Source organism: Nerophis ophidion, linkage group LG01 (assembly GCF_033978795.1).
Source record: "Nerophis ophidion isolate RoL-2023_Sa linkage group LG01, RoL_Noph_v1.0, whole genome shotgun sequence".
NCBI lineage: Eukaryota > Metazoa > Chordata > Actinopteri > Syngnathiformes > Syngnathidae > Nerophis > Nerophis ophidion.
This window is the reverse complement of record NC_084611.1, coordinates 6019014-6034013: the sequence shown is the minus strand read 5'-3', so window position 1 is coordinate 6034013 and position 15000 is coordinate 6019014. Positions and strand designations below refer to the sequence as shown.

The following is a 15000-nucleotide window of genomic DNA, read 5'->3' as shown; positions in this document are numbered from 1 at the left end:
TAAAAAAAAAAACATAGCGTGCGGTCCTCGTCTTCCGGCTTGGCTTCAAGTACATTTGCGCATGCGCTAGAAGCCAGCAACTTCCTTTTCCTACTCCACAACGGTGGTTTTTCCAAAATAAAAGTAATTTAATCTTGTTTTAAAACATCCATCCATCCATTTTCTACCGCTTATTCCCTTGTGGGGTCGCGGGGGGCGCTGGCGCCTATCTCAGCTACAATCGGGCGGAAGGCGGGGTACACCCTGGACAAGTCGCCACCTCATCGCAGGGCTGTTTTAAAACAATGGTTGACAAATGTATCTATCATCAAATAATTGACAACTACTCTTTGAAAATAAATACAATATATATTAATATACAAGCACGTGCACAGACTTTTTCGATGGCTGTTGTTCAAACCACAAAAAGGGCAAACATTGAAGAAAAAAATCATATATTTTAAACACTACAAGAAACACACAAATATTTTTCAACCCACTTAGTTGTTTTAGTTAAAAACCTTTAGAAAGTCCAATCATGACTCTAAATGGGACAGTGTGGCGCAGTTGGGAGAGTGGCCGTGCCAGCAACCTGAGGGTTTCCTGGTTCAATCCCCACCTTCTACTAACCTCGTCACGCCTGTTGTGTCCTTGAGCAAGACACTTCACCCTTGCTCCTGATGGTTCGTGGTTAGGGCCTTGCATGTGTGTGAATGGAAATAGTGTCAAAGAGCTTTGAGTACCTTGAAGGTAGAAAAGCGCTATACAAGTACAACCCATTTACCATTTAAATCATGACTCTGAGTAAAGAAAAGCCCTAAGAGTGTAGATCTCCACCAGGACCAATCCTATTGTTCACCTGCTACTAAATTGTGTGCCATCTCATGTGTATCGTGTGCTGCTATGACAATAAACTTCCATGAATCCTGTAAAACAGCAGACAGTTAGTAATATGGTTTCACATCAAAATGTTGGTGAAACTGCTCATTTCTACCTGGCGATAGGTGGCTCTAACTGTAGTGCTAATCACTCACCTGCAGAAAGCCCTCATCGCACTGCTAATCAATAACTACCATCTTAGGCACTTAACATCACTAATCACCAGTTAACAAATGTCAACTATCTTAAATGCAAACATGAAAACAAGACACATTAACGTCTTTCCCCATTACAAACATCATAACACAATCTAAACCAGGTCGCCCGTAAGGACCAGATGAGTCGCCCGCTGGCCTGTTCTAAAAATAGCTCAAAGAGCAGCACTTACCAGTGAGCTGCCTCTATTTTTTTTTTATTGTATGTATTTACTAGCAAGCTGGTCTTGCTTTAATCGACATTTTTAATTCTAAGAGAGACAAAACTCAAATAGAATTTGAAAATCCAAGAAAATATTTCAAAGACTTGGTCTTCACATGGGCTTCACGGTGGCAGAGGGGTTAGTGCGTCTGCCTCACAATACGAAGTTCCTGCAGTCCTGGGTTCAAATCCAGGCTCGGGATCTTTCTGTGTGGAGTTTGCATGTTCTCCCCGTGAATGCGTGGGTTCCCTCCGGGTACTCCGGCTTCCTCCCACCTCCAAAGACATGCACCTGGGGATAGGCCCCTCCCACCTCCAAAGACATGCACCTGGGGATAGGCCCCTCCCACCTCCAAAGACATGCACCTGGGGATAGGTTGATTGGCAACACTAAATGGTCCCTAGTGTGTGAATGTGAGTGTGAATGTTGTCTGTCTATCTGTGTTGGCCCTGCGATGAGGTGGTGACTTGTCCAGGGTGTACCCCGCCTTCCGCCCGATTGTAGCTGAGATAGGCGCCAGTGCCCCCCGCGACCCAAAAAGGGAATAAGCGGTAGAAAATGGATGGATGGATGGTCTTCACATGTTTAAATAAATTCACTTATTTTTTTTACTTTGCTTCTTAAAGCTCTCAGAAAGACAATTTTAGAGAAAAAATACAACCTTAAAAATGATTTTAGGATTTTTAAACACATGTACCTTTTTACCTTTTAAATTCCTTCCTCTTCTTTCCTGACAATTTAAATGAATGTTCAAATTTTTTTTTTCATTATTGTAAAGAATAATAAATACATTTTAATTTAATTATTCGTTCTAGTGTATGAATGTGAGTGTGAATGTTGTCTGTCTATCTGTGTTGGCCCTGCGATGAGGTGGCGACTTGTCCAGGGTGTACCCTGCCTTCCGCCTGATTGTAGCTGAGATAGGCGCCAGCGCGCCCCGCGACCCCGAAAGGGAATAAGCGGTAGAAAATGGGTGGATGGATGGATTTTAGCTTCTGTTTTTTCTACGAGGAATATTTGTGAAATATTTCTTCAAACTTATCATGATTAAAATTCAAAAACATTATTCTGGCAAATCTAGAAAATGTGTAGGATCAAAATCAAATCCAATTTCAAAGTCTTTTGAATTTCTTTTAAAATTTTTGTTCCGGAAAATCTAGAAGAAATAATGATTTGTCTTTGTTAGAAATATAGGGCTTCACGGTGGCAGAGGGGTTAGTGCGTCTGCCTTACAATACGAAGGTCCTGAGTAGTCAGGGTTCAATCCCGGGCTTGGGCTCTTTCTGTGTGGAGTTTGCATGTTCTCCCCATGAATTTGTGGGTTCCCTCCGGATACTCTGGCTTCCTCCCACCTCCAAAGACATGCACCTGGGGATAGGCCCCTCCCACCTCCAAAGACATGCACCTGGGGATAGGCCCCTCCCACCTCCAAAGACATGCACCTAGGGATAGGCCCCTCCCACCTCCAAAGACATGCACCTGGGGATAGGTTGATTGGCAACACTAAGTTGGCCCTAGTGTGTGAATGTTGTCTGTCTATCTGTGTTGGCCCTGTGATGAGGTGGTGACTTGTCCAGGGTGTACGCCGCCTTCCACCCAATTGTAGCTTGGATAAGCACCAGTGCCCCGCTCGACCTCAAAGGGAATACGCGGTAGGAAATGGATGGATGAATGGATAGAAATATAGCCTGGTCCAATTTGTTATATATTCTAACAAAGTTCAGATTGGATTTTAACCTATTTAAAACATGTCATCAAAATTCTAAAATTAATCTTAATCAGGAAAAATTACCAAAGATGTTCCATGAATTCTTTTTTACATTTTTTCAAAAAAAGATTCGAATTAGCTATTTTTTTCTTTGTTTTTTTCGGTTGAATTTTCAAGAGTTGAAATTGAAGATAAACTATGTTTCAAAATTAAATTGTCATTTTTTTCATGTTTTGTCCTCTTTTAAAATGTTCAATTAAGTGTTTTTTTTCATCATTTATTCTCTACAAAAAAACCTTCTGTAAAAGGAAAAAAAATGTACGACGGAATGACGGATAGAAATACCCATTTTTATATATACATATAAATTTATTTACTAAAGGTAAATTGAGCAAATTGGCTATTTCTGGCAATTTATTTAAAGGCCTACTGAAATGAGATTTTCTTATTTAAACGGGGATAGCAGGTCCATTCTATGTGTCATACTTGATCATTTCGCGATATTGCCATATTTTTGCTGAAAGGATTTAGTAGAGAACATCCACGATAAAGTTCGCAACTGTCGGTGCTAAGAGAAAAGCCCTGCCTCTACCGGAAGTAGCAGACGATGACGTCACATGTTGATGGCTCCTCACATATTCACATTGATTTTAATGGGAGCCTCCAACAAAAAGTGCTATTCGGACCGAGAAAACGACAATTTCCCCATTAATTTGAGCGAGGATGAAAGATTCGTGTTTGAGGATATTAATAGCGACGGACTAGAAAAAAAAAGTTACAAAAAAAAAATTAAAACGCGATTGCATTGGGACAGATTCCGATGTTTTTAGACACATTTACTAGGTTAATTCTGGGAAAACCCTTAACTTTCTATTGTGTTGCTAGAGTTTTAGTGAGTTAAATAGTACCTGATAGTCGGAAGGGTGTCTCCCCGGGTGTGTTGACGCCAATGTCTCAGGGGAGTCGACGGCAGCTGTATGGACGACACAAGCTCATCTGATCCCCAGTAAGAAGCGACTTTTTAACCACAATTTTCTCACCGAAACCTGCTGGTTGACATTTGGTCCGGATCCATGTTCTCTTGACCCCGCTCTGATCCATAGGAAAGTTTCACCTCCAGGAATTTTAAACAAGGAATCACCGTGTGTTTGTGTGGCTAAAGGCTAAAGCTTCCCAACTCCATCTTTCTACTGTGACTTCTCCAATATTAATTGAACACATTGCAAAAGATTCAGCAACACAGATGTCCAAAATACTGTGTAATTATGCCGTTAAAGCAGACGACTTTTAGCTGTGTGTGTGCGCAGCGCTCATACTTCCTAAAAACCCGTGACGTCTTGCGTACACGTCATCATTACACGACGTTTCCAGGATGAAACTCCCGGGAAATTTTAAATTGCAATTTAGTAAACTAAAAAGGCCGTATTGGCATGTGTTGCAATGTTAATATTTCATCATTGATATATAAACTATCAGACTGCGTGGTCGCTAGTAGTGGCTTTCAGTAGGCCTTTAAGTGTGTATCAAACTGGTAGCCCTTCCCATTAATCAGTACTCAAGAAGTAGCTCTTGGTTCCAAAAAGGTTGGTGACCCCTGATCTAGAGATATATAAACACATTACTGTCTGAGCATATAAAATATTCAATTGTGTTACATCACAATGTGTTATATTGCAATTAGCCATGTGATTAAGATCGGCACTGTTACGTCTGTTCGGCATCGATTTCCTCGAGGATGCGTCGAAATAGAACACAGCAAAGGTAAGGTTTAACTATTTATTTGAATAACAAAAGGTGCTAGAAAACAAAAATACTGGAGCTAAGGAAAGGCAAACAAAAGATGCTAGCATGAGAGCTAGGATAAACAAATAGTAAATTAAACTGGCACATAGGCACAAAAAGGGGAAAACAAAACATTTAGCATGAGACCTAAATATAAATAAAATTGCGCAGCGTGAGAGCTCGCGTGAATACTACAGGAATTGCACGTGAGCAAAAGTGCAAAGCAGACGTTCCGTTGTGTGAAAACAAACTAGAGTCCCAGAAAGAATAAACAGAAGAGGCTGGCTTATAAAGGGAAGGTGATTAGCAGAGAACAGGTGTGCAGGAACCGGGAGTAACAGCTGAAACTAATAAGTAACCATGGCGATGGACTTAACGGGAAATAAACGGATCAAACGGAGAATGAGAAGAAAGATGGAAAAATAAACAATAATATGTGAAGATCCGAGTCACGGATCGCAACAGGCACGGTCTGACCAATCACAAGTCAGGAGGAGCTGCTTTGTTCTCGTGTTCGGAGGAAGCGGAAGAGCGATTGTCAGCCTGACATTGATGTGTCTCTGAGAACTGAACACATTTTTATAACTTATAACAAAATGTGTTTATACAGTAACCTGCTCACATGAGTCTGATTACAGCAGGGCTGTCAAACTCATTTTAGCTCAGGGGCCGCATGGAGGAAAATCTGTTTCCACGTGGGCGGGACGGGGAAAATCATGGCATGATCACTTAAACATACGACAACTTCAGATTGTTTTCTTTATTTAACTTTGGCCCAAAATAGAACAAATCCATTCGGATATGAACACATCACAAATAATACTCTTGACAAAACACTTCAAGTTGGTTACAAAATTTAGAGGGGAAAAAATGGTCCATTTTCAAAAACACCTTGAAGAACACAATGAACTTAGACTTAATCTCAGTGTTTCTACAAAGCAATTAAACTTGAAGTCACAATTGATCTAGGATTGGACAAAAAACAAAATAAAGTATGAATAAAAACTATTCTATGTGTCAACTACCTCATTTGCCATTTCCACATATTAATCCTGTGCTAACTCAACAAACCATACACACTGAGGTAGAAACTATTCAAGAGTGTTGAGTTACTTCCTGTCTTCTAGACATAATGTGTATTGATAGAAAAATAAAAGCAGTGCAATGTGTGAACAATTTCAACAAAGCCCAAATAAAAAGTTGAAAGACTGACAGTATTGCAGTAAATCACACACTGTTCACTTTCTTTACATTTGCACAGAAGACAATCATTTTCACAGAACTATATCAGTGTGCAGTGTCTCATGCTGCATTTGAAGTGGGGTTACTGATTGATTATTTTACTCCTCTTTTACGTTGGCTGGAGGGGGAGGAGTCACAGCCCCGCTTTACTGTGTACCTCTTGCTTGGTATACTTGCTATGCTATTTGCTTGCCTAACAGATTTGTTAATGCAACATCCAGAGGACACAATAAGAACAGCAGTTTCTTTCATTAAAAAATAGAGCTGACTTTTAAACTTCACAATCTCATCTCGCGGGCCGGATTGAACCTGTTATGCCCGAATGTCGAGGGAGGTGGGGGTTGGGTTGTGGGTGTTAATTGTTCATATGTCTCTGATTTGCACATCAATCAGTCTGAGGAGTAAACTTTGGCAGTTTTTTTTTATGCAAACAGTTAACCAGCATCAGTTATGCGTAAATGGCAGTTTTGATACATCTTAACTTTGCAGTGAAAAAGGGTGTAGTGCAGGTTTTTGAGCGTGCACAAACTTGACACATGAGGCCCCAGGTCCCTGGACTGAAGAAGGAGTAACCAAGCACTTGAAGCATCATCTATCTTACTGTTCAGGAAGGTTTCAGACACAGAGAAGACATGAGGTCATGAGTGGATAAAATTATGCTGCAAATAATCCAAGTTTGTATGAATACCTCAGAAGCAGTGAGGAGGTCCTGGGTAGGGTGGATGTCGCCACATATGAGCAACATACCACAAACTAAACAGCTAATTGGCTATTTTTTCCCTTTATGTGTCCTCATGTGTTTTACTGCGTCTGTATTATGTGGGAACCTTTTACAGCACACTGAACAACTAAATGGTTTTTCTCCAGAGTGTGATCTCATGTGTCGCCACAAAGAGCCTTCATGAGAAAAGTTTGTTCCACAAACTGAACAATCAAGTGGTTTTAGTCCAGTGTGTGTTCTCATGTGTTGAGTCAATTTGCTCTTGCCAGAAAAGCTTTTGCCACAAACTGAACAATCAAATGGTTTTTCACCTGTGTGTGTTCTCATGTGTTCAGTTAAATTACTCTTAACAGAAAAGCCTTTGCAACAAATTAAACAATTAAATGGTTTTTCTCCTGTGTGTGTTCTCATGTGTTCAGTCAAAGATCCATTTCGAGAAAAGCTTTTGCCACAAACTGAACAATTACATGTTTTTTCTCCTGTGTGTGATCTCATGTGTTGAATCAAATTGCTATTTTGAGAAAAGCTTTTGCCACAAACTGAACAATTAAATGGTTTTTCACCTGTGTGTGTTCTCATGTGTTTAATCAAATAGCTATTTTGAAAAAAGCTTTTGCCACAAACTGAACAACTACATGGCTTTTCTCCTGTGTGTGTTCTCAAATGTCGAGTCAAAGAGCTATTTTGAGCAAAGCTTTTGCCACAAACTGAACACTTAAATGTTTTTTCACCTCTGTGTGTTCTTATGTGTTTAGTCAAATTGCTTTTTAGACAAAAGCTTCTGCCACAAACTGAACACTTATATGGTTTTTCTCCTGTGTGTGTTTTCATGTGTTCAGTCAAAATGCAATTTCGAGAAAAGCTTTTGCCACAAACTGAACAACAGAATGGTTTTTCACCTGTGTGTGTTCTCATGTGTCGAGTCAAAAGGCACTTTGTAGTAAAACTTTTAGCACAAACCGAGCAGCTCAGACATGTATTACCTCTCTTTTTCGAAGAGCATTCAGAGTGTTTGTTGTCAGTGTGAGTCCTCATATCACCTTCACAGTCTGTATCGCTGCTCAAAGTGACTTCAACCTCGTCTTCAGCCTCACTATCTGATAGTGGAGCTAAGAGGTTGTCTACTTGTGGTTTCTCTTCATCATCTTCAGTCTTCACAGAGACAACAGTCAGTGGCAACTTGGTGAGATCAGCTTCCTGCAATCCAAGAAAATCTTCTTCCTGAGTGATGCAGAGTTCCTCCTCTTCCTTTTTAACGCAGGGTGGTTGTGGAGTCTCCTGCTTCAAAGTGGAGGTCCCCCCTGACTGAGGGGAAACTTCTTCTGGATTACCCATCAGCTGCTGGATGTCTGCAAGACACAAACAACAAAAACACACTTTCTTCTATGTACTGTATGTGTGTGTAGTAGGGTTGTACAGTATACTGCTACTAATAAAGTATTGTGGTACTAATCATTAAAATCAGTACTATACCACCTTTGAAAAGTACCGGTACCGTTCTTTCATCTGAATGCGGCTAAGCGGCGGTGACTACCTCCAGGGCCCATGTTTTGTCGGGGGTAACACTGGGTCCATAAAGCTCCGCTCTTTGGTCGGAAGGACGAAGCTGTCGATTATTTACAACTTGATCACTTTATTTATTATTTCCACAGAACACAACTGGACATCCACCATGCTATTAACACTCCTGCACATGCTACCACTACCTCTCTTCACTCGCCCGCTCACTCACTGACGTCACTCAGAAAACAGGTTGACATTGTCACAAACACACATACTACTCTCAGAAGTTAACCAGCTCCCCTGCTGTGCACATGTAGATACGTAGAACTTGATGCCAAATATTAGCACAGTTAAAACTGCCCAATTAGCAGTCAACTAATGCAAGTCAAATGACTGCATTTTGTAACAAATTCCTGCAATTTATGTTTTGTCTTTAATAAATGTGTTTTATCTGCTACATGGCTTATCTGTGTGCATTTATCCATAGTTTTGTTTTTAGTACTTCATTAATAATTGTAATTATCTTAAAGCACAGACCAGGAGTGGCAACCATAAATCATGAATAATTCAATATAATGTCAGTAAAACTTAATGTTCTATTCTAATCTAATCCATGATTCTAGTAGACTATATGTAATATGGAAAATTGTAAAATGTGAGGTAAATGAGGATGGTGTTCTGCTGACCTCGACTGCGGATGTTGTGGATCGGTGGAGGGAATACTTCGAAGACCTCCTCAATCCCACCAACAGGTCTTCCTATGAGGAAGCAGTGCCTGGGAAATCTGTGGTGGGCTCTCTTATTTCTGGGGCTGAGGTTGCTGAGGCGTTAAAGGGGAACATTATCAGCAGACCTATGTAAGCGTCAATATATACCTTGATGGTGCAGAAAAAAGACCATCTATTTTTTTAACCGATTTCCGAACTCTAAATGGGTGAATTTTGGCGAATTAAACGCCTTTCTGTTAATCGCGCTGGAGGCGATGACGTCAGAATGTGACGTCGCCGAGGTAACACACCCACCATTTTCATTTTCAACACATTGCAAACACCGGGTCTCAGCTCTGTTATTTTCCGTTTTTTTGACTATTTTTTGGAACCTTGGAGACATCATGCCTCGACGGTGTGTTGTCGGAGGGTGTAACAACACTAACAGGGAGGGATTCAAGGTGCACCACTGGCCCCAAGATGCCAAAGTGTCTGCCGCCAGACCCCCATTGAATGTGCCAGAGTGTCTCCACATTTGACCATCGATGCTAAGGCAGACATGGCACAGAGATGTATGGATAACCTGCAGATGCATTTGCAACGATAGTCAACGGAATCACAAAGGTGAGTTTTGTTGATGTTGACTGCCAGCTAATCGATGCTAACATGCTATTTACCGGCGGTGCTAAAGCAGACATGGAACAGAGATGTATGGATAACCTGTAGATGCATTTGCAACTATATTACGTTTCCTTCCACCCACATTTAATGCGAAAAAATCACTTACCAATCGACGGATTTAAGTTGCTCCAGTGTCAAAAGATGCGAAAGTCCTGATCGTTTGGTCCGCACATTTTACCGGCGATGCTAACGCAGCTATTCGGCCATGCTATGGCTATGAATAGCGTCAATAGCTATTCGCTCAATAGCTTCAATTTCTTCTTCAATATTTTCATCGCTTAAGCCGCTGAAATCCGAGTCTGAATCCGAGCTAACTTCACTATATCTTGCTGTGGTATTCCCATTGTTTGTTTACATTGGCAGCACTGTGTGACGTCACAGGGAAATGGGTAGTGGCATCGCGAATTAGCGAAAATCAAGCACTTTAAAGCTTTCTTTAGGGATATTCCGGGACCGGTAAAATTTTGAAAACAAAATCAGAAAATACAACAAGCCACTGGGAACTGATTTTTATTGTTTTTAACCCTTTTGAAATTGTGATAATGTTCACCTTTAAGAAGAAGAAGAAGGGTGTGTTCCAACTATCGTGGGATCACACACTCCTCAACCTTCCCAGTAAGGTGTATTCCGGTGTACTGGAGAGGAGGCTACGCCGGATAGTATGGGTGTAACGGTACACAAATATTTTGGTTTGTTACGTACCTCAGTTTAGAGGTCACAGTTCGATTCATTTTCGGTACAGTAAGAAAACAACAAAATATAAATTTTTTGGTTATTTATTTACCTAATGTGTAAACAATGGCTTTATCCTTTTAACACTGGGAACACTATAATAATTCTGCCCACATTAATTAACATTAAAATGCCTCAAATTGTTGCTCAGATTAACTAAAATGACAAAACTTTTCCTCTACATCTAAAAAGTGCAATCATTTAAATCATTTATTTATTATTACAGCATTTGGGAAGCCTGTAGTTGACTTTTATTATGTAGATGTTATATTTTTATCAACATGTGATAGCAGGGAACCTGCCATTCAAAGCTTTTCTGTCCGTAACACGTACACACACACACACACACACACACACACACACACACACACACACACACACACACACAACGCAAAATGAGCTAACGTTACGCTAAAAGCTAACTAGCCTTCACCTCAAGCCAAAACTGCGAGCGAGCTGAGCTGCAGTTTAAGTTTCTAGAAGGTCAACGAGCTCGTAGTGATGTTACTAGTAGTTGACTGGGAGGTGTTTATTATCATTTGGGGAGAGTACGCTGCCTTATGCTCACCTGCTAAACACCTATCTGCTCGACGCTGAAGCATTTACTACATGCGCTCTGAATACGCTCTGCTGATTGGCTGTTACCGCTGGATATGTAACCAATCAGATGGTTGTGTGGGTGGGACAATGCTGGGTGCTGAGACAGAGGCAGCTTGTTAAGACTTTAGCTTAGACACTCGCACCGAACCGAAACCCCCGTACCGAAACGGTTCAATACAAATACACGTCCCGTTACACCCCTACCGGATAGTCGAACCTCGGATTCAGGAGGAACAGTGTGGTTTTCGTTCTGGTCGTGGAACTGTGGACCAGGTCTATACTCTCGGCAGGGTTCTTGAGGGTGCATGGGAGTTTGCCTAACCAGTCTACATGTGCTTTGTGGACTTGGAGAAGGTATTCGACCGTGGGGAGTTTTCAGAGAGTATGGGGTATCGGACTGTCTGATTGTGGCGGTCCGCTCCCTGTATGATCAGTGCCAGAGCTTGGTCCGCATTGCTGGCAGTAAGTCGGACACGTTTCCAGTGAGGGTTGGACTCCGCCAAGGCTGTCCTTTGTCACCCATTCTGTTCAGAACTTTTATGGACAGAATTTCTAGGCGCAGTCAAGGCGTTGAGGGGATCCGGTTTGGTGGCTGCAGGATTAGGTTTCTGTTTTTTGCAGATGATGTGGTCCTGTTGGCTTCATCTGGCCAGAATCTTCAGCTCTCACTGGATCGGTTCGCAGCAGAGTGTGAAGCGACCGGAATGAGAATCAGCACCTCCAAGTCCGAGTCCATGGTTCTCGCCCGGAAAAGGGTGGAGTGCCATCTCCGGGTTGGGGAGGAGATCTTGCCCCAAGTGAAGGAGTTCAAGTACCTCAGAGTCTTGTTCACGAGTGAGGGAAGAGTGGATCGTGAGATCGACAGACGGATCGGTGCGGCGTCTTCAGTAATGCGGACGCTCTATCGATCCGTTGTGGTGAAGAAGGAGCTGAGCCGGAAGGCAAAGCTCTCAATTTACCGGTTGATCTACATTCCCATCCTCACCTATGGTCATGAGCTTTGGGTCATGACCGAAAGGATAAGATCACGGGTACAAGCGGCCCAAATGAGTTTCCTCCGCCGTGTGGCGGGTCTCTCCCTTAGAGATAGGGTGAGAAGCTCTGCCATCCGGGAGGAACTCAAAGTAAAGCCGCTGCTCCTCCACATGGAGAGGAGCCAGATGAGGTGCTTCAGGCATCTGGTCAGGATCCCACTCGAACACCTCCATAGGGAGGTGTTTAGGGCATGTCCGACTGGTAAGAGGTCAAGGGGAAGACTCAGGACATGTTGGGAAGACTATGTCTCCCGGCTGGCCTGGGAACGCCTCGGGATCCCCCGGGAAGAGCTAGACGAAGTGGCTGGGGAGAGAAAGTCTGGGCTTCCCTGCTTAGGCTGTTGCCCCCGCGACCAGACCACGGATAAGCGGAAGAAGATGGATGGACATTAATTGTCCAGCTCTAACTCAACCTTAAGAACTAGGAAATACAATTCAAAAATGCTCAAAATCAAATCCTGGCACAACAACATCATTTAGATGTTTCATCAGCTGCTACAGTGTTTACAAGATGGAGGATGACTTAGACCAGTGGTTCTCAACCTTCTTTCAGTGATGTAACCCCTGTAAACATTTTTTTAATTAAAGTACCCCCTAATCCAGTGGTTCTCAAATGGGGGTACTTGAAGGTATGCCAAGGGGTACGTGAGATTTTTTTTTTTTAATATTCTAAAAATAGCAACAATTCATAAATCCTTTATAAATATATTTTTTTAATAATACTTCAACAAACGGCTTCACGGTGGAAGAGGGGTTAGTGCGTCTGCCTCACAATACGAAGGTCCTGCAGTCCTGGGTTCAAATCCAGGCTCGGGATCTTTCTGTGTGGAGTTTGCATGTTCTCCCCGTGAATGCGTGGGTTCCCTCCGGGTACTCCGGCTTCCTCCCACTTCCAAAGACATGCACCTGGGGATAGGCCCCTCCCACTTCCAAAGACATGCACCTGGGGATAGGTTGATTGGCAACACTAAATGGTCCCTAGTGTGTGAATGTGAGTGTGAATGTTGTCTGTCTATCTGTGTTGGCCCTGTGATGAGGTGGCGACTTGTCCCGGGTGTACCCCGCCTTCTGCCCGACTGTAGCTGAGATAGGCGCCAGCGCCCCCCGCGACCCCAAAAGGGAATAAGCGGTAGAAAATGGATGGATGGATGGATGGACTTCAACAAAATATGAATGTAAGTTCATAAACTGTGAAAAAAAATGCAACAATGCAATATTCAGTGTTGACAGATAGATTTTATTGTGGACATGTTCCATAAATATTGATGTTAAAGGCCTACTGAAAGCCACTACTAGCGACCACGCAGTCTGATAGTTTATATATCAATGATGAAATATTAACATTGCAACACATGCCAATACGGCCGCTTTAGTTTACTAAATTGCAATTTTTAATTTCCCGCAGAGTTTCTTGTTGAAAACGTCGCGGAATGATGACGTGTGCCGTCTCAGGTTGGAGGGGAGGGGCGCTGGCGCCTATCTCAGCTACAATCGAGGGGAAGGCGGGGTACACCCTGGACAAGCATTTTGAACATCTGTGTTGCTGAATCTTTTGCAATTTGTTCGATTAATAATGGAGGTGGGAAGCTTTTAGCCTTTAGACACACAAACACACGGTGTTTCCTTGTTTAAAATTCCCGGAGGTGAAGCTTTACTATGGATCAGAGCGGTCAAGCGAACATGGTTCCGGACCACTTGAGAAAATTGGGGTAAAAAGTCGCCTCTTACCGGAGATCTGCGGAGCTTGCGACGTCCATGCAGCTGCCGTGACTTCTCTCAGAGACTGGCGTCAACACACCCGTGGCCACACCCCTCCGACTATCAGGTACTATTTAACTCACTAAAACACTAGCAACACAATAGAAAGATAAGGGATTTCCCAGAATTAAATAAATGATAAATGGGTTGTACTTGTATAGCGCTTTTCTACCTTCAAGGTACTCAAAGCACTTTGACACTACTTCCACATTTACCCATTCACACACACATTCACACACTGATGGAGGGAGCTGCCATGCAAGGCGCCAACCAGCACCCATCAGGAGCAAGGGTGAAGTGTCTTGCTCAGGACACAACGGACGTGACGAGGTTGGTACTAGGTGGGAATTGAACCAGGGACGCTCGGGTTGCGCACGGCCACTCTCCCCACTGCGTCACGCCGTCCCTAGTAAATGTGTCTAAAAACATCTGAATCGCTCTCAATGCAATCGCCTTTTTTTTTCAAACTTTTTTTTCGTTATAGCTCAGTTGGTAGAGTGGCCGTGCCAGCAACCTGAGGGATGCAGGTTCGATTCCCGCTTCCGCCATCCTAGTCACTGCCGTTGTGTCCTTGGGCAAGACACTTTACCCACCTGCTCCCAGTGCCACCCACACTGGTTTATACGTAACTTAGATATTGGGTGTCACTATGTAAAGTGCTTTGAGTCACTAGAGAAAAGCGCTATATAAATATAATTCACTCCACTTCTTTTCTAGGCTTTCGGTATCAAATCCTCATCCACAAATCTTTCATCCTCGCTCAAATTAATGGGAAAATTGTCGTTTTCTCGGTCCGAATAGCTCTTGCTGGTTGAGGCTATGATTATAAAGAATGTGAGGAGACCTACAACCTGTGATGTCACGCCCACAAGGCTTTTTTATTAGCGACCAAATGTTGCGAACTTTATCGTGGATGTTCTCTACTAAATCCTTTCAGCAAAAATATGGCAATATGGCGAAACGATCAAGTATGACACATAGAATGGACCTGCTATCACCGTTTAAATAAGACAATCTCATTTCAGTAGGCCTTTAAAGCTTTCTTTTTTTGTGAAGAAATGTTTAGAATGAAGTTGACGAATCCAGATGGATCTCTATTACAATCCCCAGAGAGGGCACTTTAAGTTGATGATTACTTCTATGTGTAGAAATCTTTAGTGGCTGTGCGCAATCCAAGGGTCCCTGGTTCAATTCCCACCTAGTACCAACCTCGTCACGTCCGTTGTGTCCTGAGCAAGACACTTCACCCTTGCTCC

General features: G+C 42.6%; 2 protein-coding genes across 5 annotated transcripts in view; one reads left to right on the top strand and one right to left on the bottom strand.

Annotated features, from left to right (window-relative positions):
• LOC133553184 (zinc finger protein OZF-like) overlaps positions 1-15000 on the top strand; it is an 839429-nt gene that overhangs the window by 139559 nt on the left and 684870 nt on the right. The gene's annotated exons all lie outside the window — the stretch shown is intronic.
• Positions 1-15000, bottom strand: part of LOC133552255 (zinc finger protein OZF-like) — a 35007-nt gene that overhangs the window by 17520 nt on the left and 2487 nt on the right. For 2 of the 4 annotated variants that reach the window (XM_061899575.1, XM_061899529.1), the window contains one exon: positions 5512-8078. The exons of the other annotated variants lie outside the window; for them this stretch is intronic. In XM_061899575.1, the coding sequence (XP_061755559.1) occupies positions 6778-8078 (1301 nt within the window). In that variant the 3' untranslated portion in view covers positions 5512-6777. Of the gene's footprint in view, positions 1-5511; positions 8079-15000 lie in introns of those variants that run through there. 4 annotated transcript variants of the gene reach the window in all.